Source organism: Spermophilus citellus (assembly GCF_964194105.1).
Source record: "Spermophilus citellus genome assembly, chromosome: 15".
Classification (NCBI taxonomy): domain Eukaryota; kingdom Metazoa; phylum Chordata; class Mammalia; order Rodentia; family Sciuridae; genus Spermophilus; species Spermophilus citellus.
In genome coordinates this window covers 59264622-59282808 of record NC_138195.1, presented here as the reverse complement: position 1 = coordinate 59282808, position 18187 = coordinate 59264622, and the positions used below count along the sequence as shown (strand labels likewise).

The window sequence follows — 18187 nt, the reverse complement described above, 5'->3', positions numbered from 1 at the left end:
AGAAAAAAGAGCCACAACATGCCACCTGATAGTAGTGAAAAAGAATCTGGCTTTGCTGTGACTCTTGGAGATGATGCCCAGGCATCCCTGCTGTGATAGCTGCTAATACTAAAAATGGGCTTTCTCAGCTGCAGTGGCCTGCAACTTACACAGCTCCCACCCACCAGCAGAAGCAGAGAACCAAGTTTCATCTCAAACTTGTTTCAAAACCATAAGCTCAAAATAAACTTTTTCTCCTCTAAGTTGTTCTTGTCAGATATTTCATTTTGCAGAGATGAAAAGTTGACTAACAGGTTTTATAAGGTCTCCTTTCCTTTCACACTTTGAAGTTCTTCTCTACTCTTTATGTCAAAAACATAAAAATTTGATGGGAGTGGTGGCACACAGCTATAATCCAAGAGACTTGGGAGGCTGAGGCAGAAGGATCACAAGTTCCAGGCCAGCTTCAGCAACTTGGCTGTCTTAAAAAACAAAAAGGGCTGAAGATGTAGCTCAATGGCAAAGCACCCCTAGGTTCCATTCCCAGTATCAAACCACACACACATACACACACACACACACAAAAAAAAAACATAAAAAAAACATAAAAACTCTGCCTCCAGTTCTAGCCTGAGCCTGGTTTCCATCCTTCTCCATTGGGAAAGATTAAAATGTGGCTTGACAATGACAGAACTCTCTGAGGTTGGAGGTAAATGAATAGAGTGGAGAATTGCCTTTTATTTTTGTTCCAACAGTTATTGTCCCATCACCTCAATACTCATACAAACACACACAGAAGTAAAACCAAAAAAAAAAAAAAAAACCCAAACAAACCAGGAAACCAAGACACACAGAGGGGAGACAGAGATTCACTAGTACAAAGATGAGCAATTATCCCCAAATTGGCAAACATTTGTGGAAAACTAGTGTCACGAACAAGAAGATTCCAGATTCAACAAACTGAAGATTTGGGGATGTTTATATTTCTAGAAACAATTGAGAAAATTGATTTTATTTTATTTCCATAGTGCTGGTATGGCAAGGGTCTCATGTACCCTAGGCAAGTGCTCTATCACTGAATCACACCTTGGCTCCAGAAAATTGGTATTTTAAACCTGGATTACAATTACTTGGAGCCTGGTTCTAAACACCATCCTTGCATGGACAGAATGCTGGTGCCAGGAAAGTTATCAGAGGATTCTGAAAGCTCTCAATGTACCAAAAGTAAGATGTCTTCAAAAAATGATGGGCATATGTCAGTAGGACTCAGGAGCCACCTAGATGAAATGCTGGTAGCTAAGTGTGGATCCATTTAAACATCAAAATCAATAATAACTTAGTAGACCCATTAGAATGTCAATGAAATATGTAAATATAATAATGGCATTAGAAAATCACTACTTTTGGGCTGGGGATGTGGCTCAAGCGGTAGCGCGCTCACCTGGTATGCGTGCAGCCCGGGTTCGATCCTTAGCACCACATACAAACAAAGATGTTGTGTCCGCCAAATACTAAAAAATAAATATTAAAAAAAAATTCTCTTAATAAAAAGAAAATCACTACTTTGTAACCACTGATTCACGCAAAAATCATCAATGAATGCTAACAGTTTCAAAATCTCTCCAATAACATCCTCATTACAAAGGTAAAGTTTCAATTTTACAGAAATAAAGTAGCACCTTAAACAAGTGTTTGGCAGCAACAGCATCAGTAATGAGACCCCCTGATGCCATGGCCTCCTGATGGGATGCAGTGGCCTTGACTATCAAAACTATCAGTACTTGTTTCATACTGAAGAATAGGAGACCCAAAAGCTAAATGCAATGCATGATCTTGGAGCAGATTTTGCATAAGGTAAAATGTGCTCTCAACATTATCAGAACGACCAGCAAAACTTGAATAAGGTCTACATTTATGATAGTATTGATTAGTGCTATGGAGTCAATGCTAACGTCCCTGGTTTTGCTAATTGTATATAATTGGCTAAGTAACAGAATATCCATGGGGTATTTAGGAATAAAGGGAAGTGAACTCCTTGCCTTACTCCAAATAGTTCAGGGGAAAATGTGTATATGTATGTATGTGTACACAAACATTACCAGGTGAGCCTTGTACAGAATGACAGGGCAATTGTAGCAAAATGTTACTTTATGAATCTGGGTGAAGGACAAATGGCTTTCTTCATACAATCTTTGCTATTCTTCTGAAGTTTGAAATTGTCTCAAAATAAAATTAGAAGCCTGGTGTGATGGTGAACAACTGTTCTAGCTACTCTGCATGGTTTAGGCAGAAGGATAACAAACTTAAGGCCAACCTGGGCAACTCACTGAGACACTGTCTCAAAAACAAAAAGGATTGGGGATGGGGATGTGGCTCAGTGGTAGAATGTTTGCCTACCTATATTCGAGATCCTGGGCTCAATACCTAGAACTGCTAATAATAAGTAAAATTAGGCTATTGAAATTAAAAAAAAAAAAACTCAGCAGAAGGTAGGCTGGACTATACAAGAAACAAGCTAAGAAATGCAGAAGAAACAACTAGAAGACCTCATATTTATTTTATGGAAGTTCTAACTGGGCATGGTGGCACATACCTGTGGTTTTAGCTACTTGAGAGGCTGAGGTGAGATGATCACTCTAGCCCATGAGTTTAAGACCAGCCTGGGCAACATAGTGAGATCTGGTCTTAAAATAAATAGTAAATAAAAAATATCTAATGGAAGTTCTGGAAAGATGAAGGTAAAAAGAGAGTAAACAAAGCAATAACAGGAGAAAAGTTCTCTAGTTCAAGGGAAGATTAAAAGGACCCAATTAATTAGAACTAAGCAATAGAATGAATACACCTAGACATGGCAAGTTTAAACTTCAATACAAGAAAAAAAAAATCCTGTTCCTTGATTGGAAAAACAAATTAACTACATAATGTGTCATGAGTTAGATACATGTCAGACTTCTCACTGGCACCAAAATGGGATACTGGGAGATCAGGGAGAAATCTCTTTAGTTAAATTCATCTCCAGTCTCATACTGGCCAAGTGTGAGGACAGAATCAAGGAATAAAAACTGCTTTTAAAATGTTCGACTGAACTAGTTCTCACAACAGTATTAGTCTTTTGTGTCTCACTTGACTTCTTTCTTCTAACAAGCTTTCCACAACTTGCATTTGAGCAACAGACATGCTTCAGCAACCTGACTCATCATTCTGAATCTGAATTGCTTTAAACACTGGCTCCCCCAAACTCTCTCCAATCCCACAAAAAGACCCACATTCTTTCTTCTCCTGGCTTGAAGATACATTCAAACCAAATATTCTATGTGACTTTTAGATAATGGTAACACTTTGGGAGTTCAAGTCCCCACATGAAGTTTAGGATGAGTGAGGTGGGTGTAGGGACACTTGGGAGACCTGGAATCACCTTGGATTTCATGGTCTGAGCATGCATGGGTGATTAAGAGTGAAAGATACTGGACAATGGCCAGAGAGCTGATAAAATTCAGAGGAATAATAGGTAGATCACACATACTTCACTTAAAAATGAAAACAGAAATTCCTACCCCAAAGGGCAATTCTAAACATTTCAGCTCCAGTCCCTACTTTTGTCCAAAATATTTTTTGTATGTACCTTTGCACTTTAACTCGTTGGGTCTCTAATACCCAGCATCAGGGTTACTTGCCTCTTTCTGCTCTTACCCTGTGCTCACGATTATTGACATGCCATGACGTCAGGTGCTCTCACCCACACTGCTGACTGTACACATTCCTTGGCTATATGGATGGCCTCAGAACTAAAACAAGGAATTTTAGGAACACTCACCTTAATTAGTAAAACACACCACACCAGAAATGTCAACGCACTACATCAGCAGGTATCCAGTAGATGAAGACTCAGAAAGTGTCTGCTTGAAATTATCTACAAGGACTAAACACTGCTGTTTCCTAAGATCTATGAATACTATTAAGGAAGACTTGGAAGTAATTTCTTCCAATTGAGCAATGAGTACCATAGCTTATACTGAGAAGAAAAGACAAATTTACTGTTTTCAGGTCAGTATCTCTATAAATGGAAAAAAAGCTACCAAGTATCTAAAATTCCTGGAATAACGTCATTTTGGCATAGGGCATTAGAGTGTATGCTCATTTAAAGAAACTAACACTAAATAGGGACAAGGAATTTGTAATAAGCTATCTCCAAACATGTTTTTTCTTTTGAGAGACATCAACCAATGCCGAATCTTTTTTTAACCACTGAGCTACAACCCCAACCCTTTTTATATTTTGAAATAAGGTCTTGCTAAGTTGCAGAGGCTGGCCTTGAGCTTTCAATTCTCCTGCCTCAGCCTACCAAAGAGCTGGGAGTAGCTGGGATTACAGGAGTTGGCTACCACACCTGGTTCAGTGCTCAATATTTTTTGGTTATTCCATAAGTTGAGTTCCCTAAGACAAGACACCAGAAGGCACACTGATGGGCAGAGTTCACACACAACAGAAAATATCCCTGGAAGGCAGCAAGCTTCAATGGAAGGTGGGAGAAGACAGAATCCAACATTTTTTTTTTCTTTTGGTACAGGGAATTGAATGCAGGGATGTTTTGCCATTGAGCTATATTACCCAACACTTTTTATGTTTTGACATAGGGTCTAAGTTGCTGAGGCTGCCCTTGAACTTGCAATCCTCCTGCCTCAGCCTCTCTACTCAATGGGATTGTAGGCATGTATCACCATGACCAGTCAGAATAAAAATTTTAAAAGGGCTGGAAGTGTAGCTAAGAGGGAGAGTGCCTGGCCCTGGGTCCAATCTCCAACACTATGCATATATAGCCACACCCAACAGGGGATTGACTAAAAAAATAAATTATTCCAACTAACTGGTGAAATATTATAGTAAATTTCTTTTAAAAAATTACATTTAATGAATATTTAATGGGATATTATGAGCTTAATATTGTAGAAAAACCAAAAAGATTAAAACATTCAAATATAAATAGTGGTAATGTTTGGCAATAAAAATTTGAGTAATTTTTATTTGCTTCTTTATTCTTTCCTGCTTGCCCAAATTTCTGTTATGCATTCATATTTTTATATTTAGAAAACAATGTTTTGCTTTTTTATAAAAAGGGAAAAAAATCCCTTCACTAGAATAGGCTTGTAAAATCTCTATACAAACGCAGGAGTGTGCAGTCACTTATCTACCCAAATTCCATGCTGGGTTTTTATAAGTTGAAATGGGCACCCCAGGAGCCTGTACGTACACTGTCTTATTTGTTATATAAACTAATCAGATGACTGATAAACAATACAATCCAAGAGCAATATCACAAAACACATCACTAAAGTATACTAAAATAAGGTTATTTACTTAAAAATGATACATAGGACATAATCTGAAAATAGAACAAAGCAATTAATGGTAAACTTAAGGCACCTTTTAAACCAGATGCTGTACAAAATACATTTAGTGTGTTACATATCAAACATGAATCTATATTTTTGGTGTTTTACAATTGCATAATAAAACTGCTTTTTTAAACCCTTTTTTCAATGCCTATGTACAGTTTCCTAATTAAGCTATAATGATATTTTCATTTTATACAACATATACAACATTTTAGTTTTTAAGTGGGAAAGAACAAAGGTCACTAAAAGAGCTTAAATAATTCCATTGAAAGTGGAGTAGAGAGCATAAGCTTAAATTACAGTATACTTAATCCTTTGCAAAAGCCACATTCACGTATTGTCTTCATGGGATAATCTTTCCACGTGGATTCATATGCTGCTGCTCTAGATTTAATTTGGTTCTTAGGAACGTATTTCCTCTCTGCAGTTTCCATTGTGACTCTCCTAACAATACTGAGGCAAGATTTTGAACTGCTACACTGCCACTTTAACATCTGACCCAATCAATATGATATTACCACTTTTAAACAGTACAAGGACTACAACAATTTCTTTTTATTTCTATTGAAATTATTTTAGATGTTTAAAAACATTTCAAAACAATATATATGAAAAGAAATGTGTTTTAATTACTCAATGTCAAATATGACCCTGGGACAACTCAGAAATGCATGTGTCTTTAAAAACTGTATTATATTTTTGTTCTAAAGAGAAAAAAGCATCTGAAAAAAAAAGTATTGAATATTTGTTAGAGTGCATACATAAAAACATGGCACATTCTAGGAAAACATTTTACAAAAAAGAAAAGTCACTTTCTAAATTTAGAAGCACTTCTGGACATTGGGAAGGCAACCTAACATGTTAAGATTTCTTTTGTGAAAATAATTCCAGAGAAATCAGATTTAAACTTTATATTTCCAAAACTTGTTCAATAAGAAAGCACAGTAGGGCTGGGATTTAGCTCAGTAGTAGAACACTTGCCTAGCACATAAAGGTCTTGGGTTTGGGGGCTAGGATTGTGGCTCAGTGGCAGAGCACTTGCCTCGCACACATGAGGCACTGGGTTGGATCCTCAGCACCATAAAAAAATAAACAAACAAAATAATGATATCTTGCCTATGTATAACTAAAACAAATTTTTTTTTTTTAAAAAAAGGCCTTGGGTTTGATCTCCAGTGCTGCCAAAAAAGAAAAAAAAAGTTTAGAACAAACTGAAGTAATTGTTTTTTTTGATTGGGGGCAGGCACTACATTGGGGATTTAACCCAGGGCCTCACACATATTAAACAAGTGCTCTATCACTAAGCCATACGCTCAATCCTGAAGGAATCTTAATATGCTTTTAATGCTATTGAATAGAAGCACAAAGAGAATTCATGAGAAGAATTTTCTTTGAGGGTTAACTTTTGCTTTTTATATTCTGTTGTTTTGATTTTTGAAGTTTTTATGTTTTAATTATTTAAAGGAATAACTGTGTAAAGCCACATATTTTTTTGAATGCTAAATTATAAGTGGGGCCAAATAATGGCTTCCAGCATTTTACAAATTATTAACTATGGTACTATATAATACTTCTTACTAGTCTTTAAATATTTCATTTACTGCATGAACTTCAAACTTAAAAGTAAAAGGGTGAAAGAAGAAAATAAGTTTCATGAAAGGTTTTTAGATTTTAGGATTGTAAATATGGCCGCATTTGCTTTTTGGGGGTGGTGGGGAGGGGTTATTGGGGATTGAACTCAGGGGCACTCAACCAATAAGCCACATCCGCAGCCCAATTTTGTATTTTCTTTAGAGACAGGGTCTCACTGAATTGCTTAGTGCCTTTCCCTTGTTGAGGCTGGCTTTCAACTCAAGATCTTCCTGTCTCAGCCTCCCAAACTGCTGGTACTACAAAGTGTGCACCATCATGCCTGGCTAGCATTTGCTCTTTAACAAACATGTTATACTAGAAAATGTTTTATTGACCATGTTTCTAAGGTTAATTCTTGATACCACTTTTACTAGATCGAGTTTATTTAAAAAAAATCTTTACAGTGGCTACATCCACTTTTTTTTTTTTTTTTTTGGCAGGGGAGTGGGGGTGGGTACTGTGATTGAATTCAGGGGCCCTTAACCACTGAGCCACATCCCCAGCCCTTCCTATTTTGAGACATGGCCTCATTAAGTTGCTTAGGGCCTCGATAAATTGCTGAGGCTGACTTTAAACTTGCAATCCTCCTGCCTCAGCCTCTGGAGTCACTGGGATTATAGTCATGCACCAACTGTGCCCAGCTACATACACCATTTAAAAAACATTTCTAAGAATAAAGTTTGCCTTTCTATACATATTCTCTTCATTACTAAGATGCTAAATAATTTTTAAGATTGACAGTTATCAAGGCAAAAATAAATCATGGTTAACTTGGACTACGTAAATTAAGTTTTTCTTACTTGTCTCCAATCACATGGTAATCCTGATTAAAATATCTGTATTTCTCAGTGTACGGATGGGAAACACATTCTGAAAAAGCAAGTTTTGGGGTAATATCAATATGCAAATTTATTTCTTAATGAACCTTCAAACTTTTTGTTAAATGAAACTTATCCATCTAATGTGTGTTAGATAATATATTAATTTTAGCTTCAGATGACAGTCAAGTTTTTGGTGACAGGTGGGCACATGCTCTGGTTTTCCCCCCTTTAAGCTTTTTTTCTTCTTTCTAAAAAATTTTTAAAAGTTTGAACTTTTTCACTATGTTGTGACACAATCACTTTATTTCATGTTCCATTCAAAGTAATTTGTTTTACTTGATGCTCTCATGAGTTGGCTGTTTAGGAGATTAATATTTAAAAGATACTATAGAAACAATGTATTTAAGTAAATCAGTATTCCTTGAGATAACAAAGCCTCTATAAAATATCTATCATTTTATTGAATAAACAGATATACAGTGTAGATGAGGGTACTAAATACTCAGTTTTTGCCTTACTCTTCATTGTCTTCACAAATTTGGGACTATAAACTGTAAAACCAAATATATCAAATGATTAAATCTATGTCAAAAACATACTTAAGAATCATTGATAAACTTATGTTAGCTCTGACATAAATTCCTAATTATAGCATCCTTTTATAAAGGAAAACTCAGATGGGTATTATCTTAATGAAGTTTTGCTTGAAGTTAATGAAGTCCAGGATTTAATGTTACTTTGGATACATTAATTCTGAAAAAACTCAAATGAAGTTGTACTTTAGAACATTTTTTCCTTTAAGGATGTGAGGTACATGTGAGCTGGTTTCTGTAGTGTGAATGTATGTACATATATAAAATATGGTTGTAAAAGAGCAGGTGTTTTGCAAATAAAGCACATTACACACAAAATATAAATAACTTCCCTTTTAAAAGTTACTGAGAATAAAGAATACAGAACATGATTATAGGCACTTACATTGCTATCAAATGCAATAATTCACTTCAATAAGAAGTGTTTATAAGCATGGTTCATGGCATTAGAAGCTACAACTTTGGATAGAATGCTTCTCATGACAAAATAATTACCAAAAAAAAAAAAAAAAAAAAAAAAAAAAAAAAAAAAAAAGATGGTGGTAGAAGGAAAATAGTCCAAATTTACAAACACTTTAAACTTCTTTTGGCTTTCATAGCAATTATATGGTAAAAGATACAGTTGGCGGGAAGCTACCTTAATTGCAAGGTAAATAGCTTTTATGAAATTGGCGAATCCTGGTCAGATATTGCATTTTTAAAGCACAAAACCACCAGCCACCAACATCTTCCTGTGTATTTATAAATTATTTTCTTCTAATTCAAATGGCAGCAGAGGAATACTGGTGTATGTGTGCACATGCACACACACACACACGTGCACACACACACACACACACACACACACACACACACACACACCGTCATCCAGGAAAGCATGATGTACTATCATGAATTAAGCAGAATTCCAAAGAGATCACAATCTATAGGCTGTTTTACAAAGGTAGGATACAAACAAATTTAATTTTCTCAGGTAGAAGGCAAAAGTGTGTATTTCTCCATCTCTGCTGAACTCATTTAGCTTCTAAGGCTTTCACAGAAAGCACCATTTTATGAACAGGCAATTCAGTACCCAGAGTTTGACTGGAGACTTATTCATCAGGACTGAAGTTTTGATGCAGTTCATAAAAATCCAATAAAAAAAAAAGAAGGCATCAAAAACCACATTTAAAATAAAGCTGTCCACATGTAAAGAATGAAGTGTTTAGAAGTTTCCAGCTTGTCGTCTACAAGAGTACTGAAAGGTTTAATGTTAGCAGCCTGTGAAGGTGTAGTGAGTCTGAGAACCAAGTCAAAATCCTTATTCCATGCTAATTCCACCTGTTCTTGGGAGAACATAGTTCTTGCAGTCCAGAATTTCTCCTCAGGGTGGTTTAACTGTCAAATCTTTACATCTTGGGATTCCACCATCTTCGCAAGTGTCTTCTTGATTCTCAATGCTGTAAGTCTGGAGGCTGGATTGTGGGCCCAGCATTCTGACATCAGCTTCAAAACTGCTCGTAGGCACTGAAAAGTAAACAGTACATAATGAGCAGAAATCATCTTTGGGAATATTAATCTAGAACTTCTTCAGGGGATGAGCTCCACTTACTTCATCACTGTTCCATCGGTTAGACACAATTGGCCGCAAACGTTTGACACATACAACCTCACGCATATCTTCATAGGATGGGTCACTGGGTACCATGTTGTAATATGGCAATTGGTACTCCTCTACTATCCCTGTTGGGAGAGAGAAAACACAGCAGCCATAAAAATGGTGGCGAACAAAATACATGGATTTATGCAGCCTTTCTCACTGAACTGTGACTAAAATGGATTTCTACATAAAGAAGAAAAGAAATATTGACTGGAGTGTTCACTTTTAGTAGCAAATGCATAATTTTCCCTTATTTATGTCCCATTATTTCTCTACCTCAACCAGAAACCCCATCACAATTTTGATATTGATATAACCTTTGTTGATATAACCCTATCAACAAAGGGTATACTAATATATTCCTTAGCAGAGTAAAAGAAAAAAAAATCATTCACTTACCCTAAAAACTTTTAATCTCAATCTAAGTATCTTCTACTTACCCAACTATTCCTTATAATAATGAATGCAGTTGTTGTTATTATTATTATTATTATTTTGCAGGAGAAAGACTCACCATGATGCACAAAGAGAGTAAAGCAACAAGTCTGAGACTGTTCTCCTTAGAAAGGCCCAACTACAAGGTTGGCCCTTGGCTAGTGTCTGGGAACCTGAATGAAAAACAGTTCCCTACAAAGATGGAAACATCCCTAAACTGACATGTGTCTCCTTGTTCTCATATCATTTGTATAAACAATTTGGTGTGTGCTGAACACCTGTGTTCAGAATTCTGGAGTCTGGAATTGGTACCTGCCAGGTAAAAGATCCTCATATGACTAGAATCCAATAAAATCTATTGGTGTTGAGTGTCTAATGAGCTTCTCTGGATTACATTGCTTCAAATACATCACAATTTGCTCTCCATTAGGACAGGACTTTTGGAAGTTTTGCCTGTTTCTCTCAGAATTTTGCCTGAAGCACATTCTCCTTTTGCTGATTTTGATTCGTATCCTTTCAGTATAATAAATCTGAGCAATGAGGACAACTACATGCTTAGTTCTGTGGGTCCTTCCACAGGAAATGTAAGTGGTCCTGGGAACGCCTGACATATATATGAAGTTACCATTACATAACTGGAACTTTTAATTAAAAAAAAAATCAAAGAATCAGAAACACAAACTCAAACTCTCACCTCCTGTGATACAACGACGAGCCATTTCCCAAATGATCAGGCCAAAGCTATAGATGTCAGCCATTATATAGGGTTGGAAATGGTTTTTATTCAGGCTTTCATCTAGCACTTCTGGAGCCATATAACGTTTGGTTCCCACTCTGGTATTCAAGGGCACATCAACTTCATTTGTATCACTGCAACAGGAGAAAGACAACATCTAGGTTGAGAACCAAGAACAAAATTGTTTATCTTGTGTTTTAGTTATATTTTATAAGGGTTCTCTTTCTAAAATAAATATACACGCGTACATATATGTGTAAACGTGTGTGTGTGTATTCATTTCCTTATCAGAAATCCTTGGGGCTAGAAATGAAATTTAGCATGTTCAGAATTTAGAAAATATGCCCTTTAAATATGTTATATATTATAGTAGGGTGTGCACTGCTCCTTAACATCATTACTATGTCTGTAGTGAAACACTAGTCTGACTATTCTCACTAAACTGAATGAAGGCCAAAAATAACCTTATATCAGGTTCAAGTCAGGTTTTGTCACCAAAACAGTTTGGTGCCTCTCTAAGAAAGAGAATAACACTTAATATAAGAAAAAGTAAGCCAGGCTTGGTAGCTCATGCCTATAATCCTAGCAGCTTGAGAGGCTGAGACAGGAGGATTGCAAGATCAAATCCAGCCTCAGCAATGACAAGGTGCTAAATAACTCAATGAGACCCTGATTCTAAATAAAATACAAATTGGGTTGGGGATGTGGCTCAATGGTTGAGTGCTTCCAAGTTCAATCCCTAGTACCAGCCGCCCCCCCACCCCCCGCAAAAAAAAAGTGGTAGATAATTATATTTACAAAGAAGTGAATATGAGAATGAATCATCTGCTTTTGTCACTCTCACATGGTAAATTCAGCATTCAAGACACAGGATTACATTGTTTCGGTGAAATTAGTTGTTATGAGTAATGTCTACATAAACATATTAACAATCAGTAATAAATGATTTATTAGTTTTTAATTGAGATTTTTTTAAATATATTTTTTTAGTTATTAATGGACCTTTATTTTATTTATTTATATGTGGTTCTGAGAATTAAACCCAGTGCCTCATACATGCGAGGCAGGCGCTCTACTACTGAGCTACAACCCCAGCCCAAGATTAAATTTTAAAGTTGAAGACATCACTGCTTTATTGTTTATGCCCTTAGGTCTAGCAGGTTCTAGCAATTATTCTCAAGCAGAAATAAATATGACACGTTGTATTTTCTCATGTAGAATTGAAGAAATATTTAAGCCAACAAACACTACATCAATTTAGAATACTACAACGCCCAAGGAAGAAGATCTAGGTGGTTCTTACAGTTGTTTCATAAACTAAAACTTTGGGCTGTGGATGTGGCTGAGCGGTAGCGCACTTGCCTGGCATGTGTGAGGCACTGGGTTTGATTCTCAGCACCACTTGAAATAAATAAAGGACTATCAACAACTAAAAAAAAAAATTTTTTTTTAATTTAAAAAATAATAAAAAAAATAAACTAGAACTTTCATTTATGGCCTGATATGAATTGTGAAATGTAAAACAACTGCTCTATTCTGGAGTTATAACATTAAAATGGCTTCAATGATTTTCTAAAAATTTTATAATTCTATATTATTAAAAACTGAGAATATCAAGCGATAATGGAGAACCAGCATGCTTATCTTTCCCCACTTAGAGAAAGATATAAACTGAGGCATGATTTCTGAAGGGATAATATGCAATATATCATAATTTTATATATATATATATATATATATATATATATATATATATATATATATACTGTCTCTTTTTAAAAAACTTATTTGTTCAAACTCTTTGTCAATAGTCCTTCTCTAGGAGTCCATCATGAAGAAATACCTGTAGAAGTACTCAAGAATATAGTATCTATATGAATAAAATACAATAACGTTCATTAAGACTTAAAAAATAAATAAATAAATAAATGGGAGGCCATCTTAATGTCCTTTAGTTGGAGCACAGAAAAATGTACATCCATATTACTGAACACTATGAATTTATCAAAAAGAATGAGGTAAATATAAATAAACTGAAACAGAAAGATGTCTATTACAATAAAAAGCAGGAAATCAAGAATTATGTATAATTTTTACAAATAGATTAACCAAAATTTTATACTATATATTTATTGACCTAATTAATGAATATTTACACATTTTTAGAATTCCACTGCATTGAATACAAACAAGCAGGTATCTTTTAGAAATTAAAATAATTTCAAAACAGTGGAGCAAAGAACCACCTACCTGTTGAATTTAACAGCAAGGCCCAGGTCAGCAATGCAGCAACTTCCATTTTTCTTGATGAGGATATTTTTGCTCTTTAGGTCTCGATGAGCAATTGCAGGCTTTCCTTGGGTGCCATAAATTTCTGTGTGGAGGTGGCACAGACCACAGGCAGCTGAATAAGCCAACTTGAGCAGGGCTCTAGTGTCTAGTGTAGCACATTTCAGGAAGTCATAGAGAGATCCATTTTCATGATAATCAGTAATCAAATAGAGTTGAGTCCAGGAACCTGTGCCTTTAATATCTGCTGCTATAAAACCTGTCCAATTAATGAGTTTAAAAATGTAGTTATAATTAGAGAAGGCTAGGAGGAATCACGAATACTCATTCAGGATACTGAGAATAACTTACATTATCATGTATAGACAGTAATATTAATTTGACTTGCCTGCCAAAATTCTTGAATGTATTACCAAAAATTTTATTTCTGTCACTTATACATATAACTAGACTTCTGCAATAAATTTACAATAATCCTAACAATAATCATGAAAGTAACAGTAATATGACTAGGGAAAAAACATGATTCTCTAGTGGAATAGGCTTTCAATTTCAAATTCAAAAGTAGACACTTTAATAAAGTGCATAATGCTTAACCAAGAGTTAGCTCCTAACTAAATCAGCTCACTCAACTAGCCCATCAATGCCTCATCTGTTTTTTCAGTCTGGCTCACTGACTACTGATCCACAGTACTGTCAACTTTACCTTGTCCTTTCTCTTCTTCTCTCCCTTAAGGTTGGTGAGTACTCTTCTGAGTTGAATAATGTTGCCCCCAAATTCACCTAGAATCTATAAACGTGACCTATTTGGAAATAGCGTCTTTGTAGATGGGGCAACAAGATTAGGGTGGGCTCTAATTCACTGACTGGTATCCTATAAGATGGAAATGCAGTTACTGGCATACAGGGAAGAAGACCACATCATGAGAGAAGTAGAGATTGAAGCATTGTCTATAAGGCAAGGAATAGCACAGATTGCTGGCAACCACCTACAGCCAGGAAGGAGCAAGAGAGATCCCATAGAGCCTTCAGAGGGAGAATGAACATGGCAACAACTGATTTTAAACTTCTAGCCTCTGAAGCTCTGAGAAAACAAAATTCTGTTGTTTTACACCACCCAATTCATGACAATTTGTTATAGCAGCAACAGGAAAAAAAATATAAGTGCTTGTTATATGCCTGACAATGTGCTATATTCACTCTCGAGGAATAGAGAAAAAAGAAATCTCAGGAAATCTAGATATAGCTAAGCACTCTACTGATTAGATCATACCTAGATTATTTTGCTACTGCATACATGAGGTAGGAAGAGGAATAGTACTAAGCACAGAACATAAAATGAAGCTTCACATTAGGTTATTGGGCTTATAAAAAGTAAAAGGAAGAAACAGTTAAAGTTACCCTAGAAAACTGCTTAAGTTGCTTGGTTTTCATTTGAGTAAGTCCAATAAACTAGAATTACTGTCCACCTGAAACTCACTGCTATTTATTCAGCTGGGAAGCAAATAAAGTGCATGGTTGGGACTGTTGTATTTAAACTGTGTACTCTACTGGGCTTCCTTTAGCCAAATGCACATACCCACACAGCAGGTTTCTACCTGTATCCCATACCCTTGTCAGATGTGGAACAGACTATACTCACCAAGTATATTTTCATGGCGCATTAGCACAGTTTGGTAGATTTCCGTTTCTCGAAACCAGCTAGCTTCTTCAGTGGTAAAAAACACTTTGACTGCCACTTTTTCACCACGCCATTTACCCATCCACACTTCTCCATACCGGCCTTTACCAACTTGCCGAACCATCTGAATCTGTTTGGCAATAGTTCTCTGAACCTTCACAGAAAAAAGTAAAAAGGTTTTGCGTTCTTAAAAATAACCCATTTAAACTGACAAAGGGATAAGATACTCCATCAAAAAGGCAGGTATATCCAACCAACCAATTCCAATGTTAAAACTTATACTGTATTTAAAAGAAGAAACACTGTACAATGTATTCTGAAATCATTAACAAATTAGTCAATGGGATAATTGTGCCCAGAAGTGGTCACCCTTGAGTAGTCACTTTCCTTAAGGACTCAGGCTTTGGCTACATGACTTGCTTTGGGCAACAGAATAGCAAATGTGCTATAAGAAAAGGCTTGATAAATGTTTACATATAGGAGCTTGTCCTTTCTAGGTGTTTTTGGAAACCCTCTTTACAACAGATAGCATCAAGTCTAGAAAATAAATGGCCCAGCAGAACCACAGAATCTTGAGAAATAATAAATGCTTTTTTGTGTGTTTGTTTTTCTGTGGTGCTGGGGATTGAACCCAGGGCCTTGTGCATATGAGACAAGCACCCTACCAACTCAGCTACATCCCTAGCCCATATTTGTGGTTTTAAGCCACTAAGTTTTGTGGTCATTTATTATGTAGCATATTGAATAAATCTCTTCACCTTGGTCTCTAAGGTGCAATATAGTCTGGCCCAGCCCCAGCATTCACTATGAACACTTAACATGCACTCCTTTTACTTGTTTATTTCAACTTTTAGAATTCACTCGTTTATTCTCGTCTCAAGCTCTTGCTGTATATCCAATTCTCTTAGAGTGCTGTTTGTCTAGCTTTAACAACTTTATAGCACACGGATACTTCTCAATTATTGTGCTTATCACAATTACAATCTTATTGACATACATCTTTGCTTGAATTACACTCCCTGCTCACAGAATACAGGTATTTATTTGGGATAATATCTGAAGTACAATAAGTACTTTACCTTTCATTTTCAGAAGCATTAGTGATTATTTTAAATTTAAAAGGATGCTATGTTCCAGGTTAGAAGTGCATCTAAAATGAACTAGGACTAAAGTTTGCATAAATCTAATCTGGCTTACTTTATGCATCATTTATTACAGAATCCTTTTGTAATATTTTTAAAAAGTCAGGAATATTGAGGTATAATTTATATCCAATAAAATTAATCTTTTTTGAGAACAGTACAATAAGTTTTGAAAAATGCATGCAGTCATGCAAACACCAATATCACATTCAAGATAAAGAACATTTCCATTGCCTACAAAATTTCCCACTTAAGTTTAATCCCCTCCCCTAGTCATTGATACCAGATTTGTTTTCTGTCCCTACAGTTTTACTTTTTCTAGAATACCATGTAAACAGAAACATACAATATGTAGCCTTTTGTGTCTGGCTGTTTAAAAACTTTACTTATTTTTATGTAGTGCTGAGGATAGAACCCAGTGCCTCACATGTACTAGGCAAGTGCTCTACCACTGAACTACAACTCCAGCCCCTGGCTTCTTTCATTTAGCATATAATCCTTTTGAAACTGATCCATGTTGTTTGTGTATTAGGAGTTTAATGGGTAATATTCTGTTGTATTAGGAGTTTGATGTGTATTAGGAGTTTTAAAAAATGCATGCAGTCATGCAATCAAACTCCTAATGTATATTAAGAGTTTGATGAGTAATATTCTGTTGTATAAATGTTCCACAATTTGTTTATCCATTTACCAACTGATGCACTTCTGGACTGTTCCTAATTTATGTCTGTTATGAATATAACTGCTATGACAAAATTAACATTCAAGTCTTTGTAGATATGTTTTTATATTTATTTCTTAGGTAAAACAGCAGAAGAACTGCTTCAATATCAAGAAATTATATGCTTAACTTTCCGGTCAACTGGCAAACTGGTTTTCAAACTGGCTATACCATTTTGCATTCCAATTCATGATGTATGAAATTTGTAGCTCATCTATATATCTTTGTTGGTACTTAATAATGTCAGTCTTAGTCATTAAGGTGAATGTAGTAGTACTTCATTGTTTAATCTGCACATCCCTAATGTTACAGAGCACCTTTTCATGTACTTGTCTGCTATTCTTTTATCTTATTTGAAGCAGTACCAGTTCAAATCTTTTGTTCATTTTAAAAAAATTGGACTGGGCAAGATGGTACAGTGGTAATCCCAGCCCTTGGAGGCTCAGGAAGAGGACTGCAAGTTTGAGGTTAAGTCTGGGCAACTTAGTCAAACCTTGTCTCTAAATAAAAGATGAAAAGGGCTGAGGATGGGCTGGGGTTGTAGCTCAGTGGTAGAACACTTATGCTTGCCAGGCACATGTGAGGCACTAGGTCTAATGCTCAGTATCACATAAAAATATATAAGAATAAAGGTATTCTATCTATCTACAACTAAAATAAATAAATAAATAAAAGTAAAAATTTTAAAAATTAAAATTAAAAAAGATTAAAGTGAGGGTGGGCTGAGGATGTAGTTCCATAGCAGAGTGTCCATGAGCTGTATCTCCAGTACTTTTGATACTATTTTAAATATTAATTTTAAATTTTAATTTCCAGTTGTTTGTTGCTAGTGTGTATATAAAGTCATAATATTTATAGAATGATTATATTCTGCAACTTGATAAACTCACTTATTGGTTATAGTAGCTTTACTGTCCCATGTTTTGGGATCTTCAAGACTGCATATGAAGATAGTTTATTTTTCACCTTCCTAATTACAGATTTCATTAGCCAAATTTTTAAACAGGATATCAATGTATTTACTTTCAACAAATGCAATTAACCAATTAAAAACTAATCTGGATATTTAGTGTTTTATAAGGGTGCTCTCCCATTCTCTTTCGTCTACCCTACTAGATTTCCTTTT

General features: G+C 35.5%; 1 protein-coding gene across 12 annotated transcripts in view; it reads right to left on the bottom strand.

Annotated features, from left to right (window-relative positions):
* Positions 1-8918: 8918 nt before the first annotated feature.
* The window catches only part of BMPR1A (bone morphogenetic protein receptor type 1A), a 133683-nt gene continuing 124414 nt past the window's right edge, over positions 8919-18187 (bottom strand). For all 12 annotated transcript variants that reach the window (XM_081267926.1, XM_081267921.1, XM_081267918.1 and 9 more), the window contains 5 exons: positions 15160-15352; positions 13479-13776; positions 11187-11362; positions 10010-10140; positions 8919-9924 (listed from right to left, as the gene is read on the bottom strand). In XM_081267926.1, coding sequence (XP_081124052.1) covers positions 9799-9924; positions 10010-10140; positions 11187-11362; positions 13479-13776; positions 15160-15352 — 924 coding nt within the window. In that variant the 3' untranslated portion in view covers positions 8919-9798. The remainder of the gene's footprint in view (positions 9925-10009; positions 10141-11186; positions 11363-13478; positions 13777-15159; positions 15353-18187) is intronic.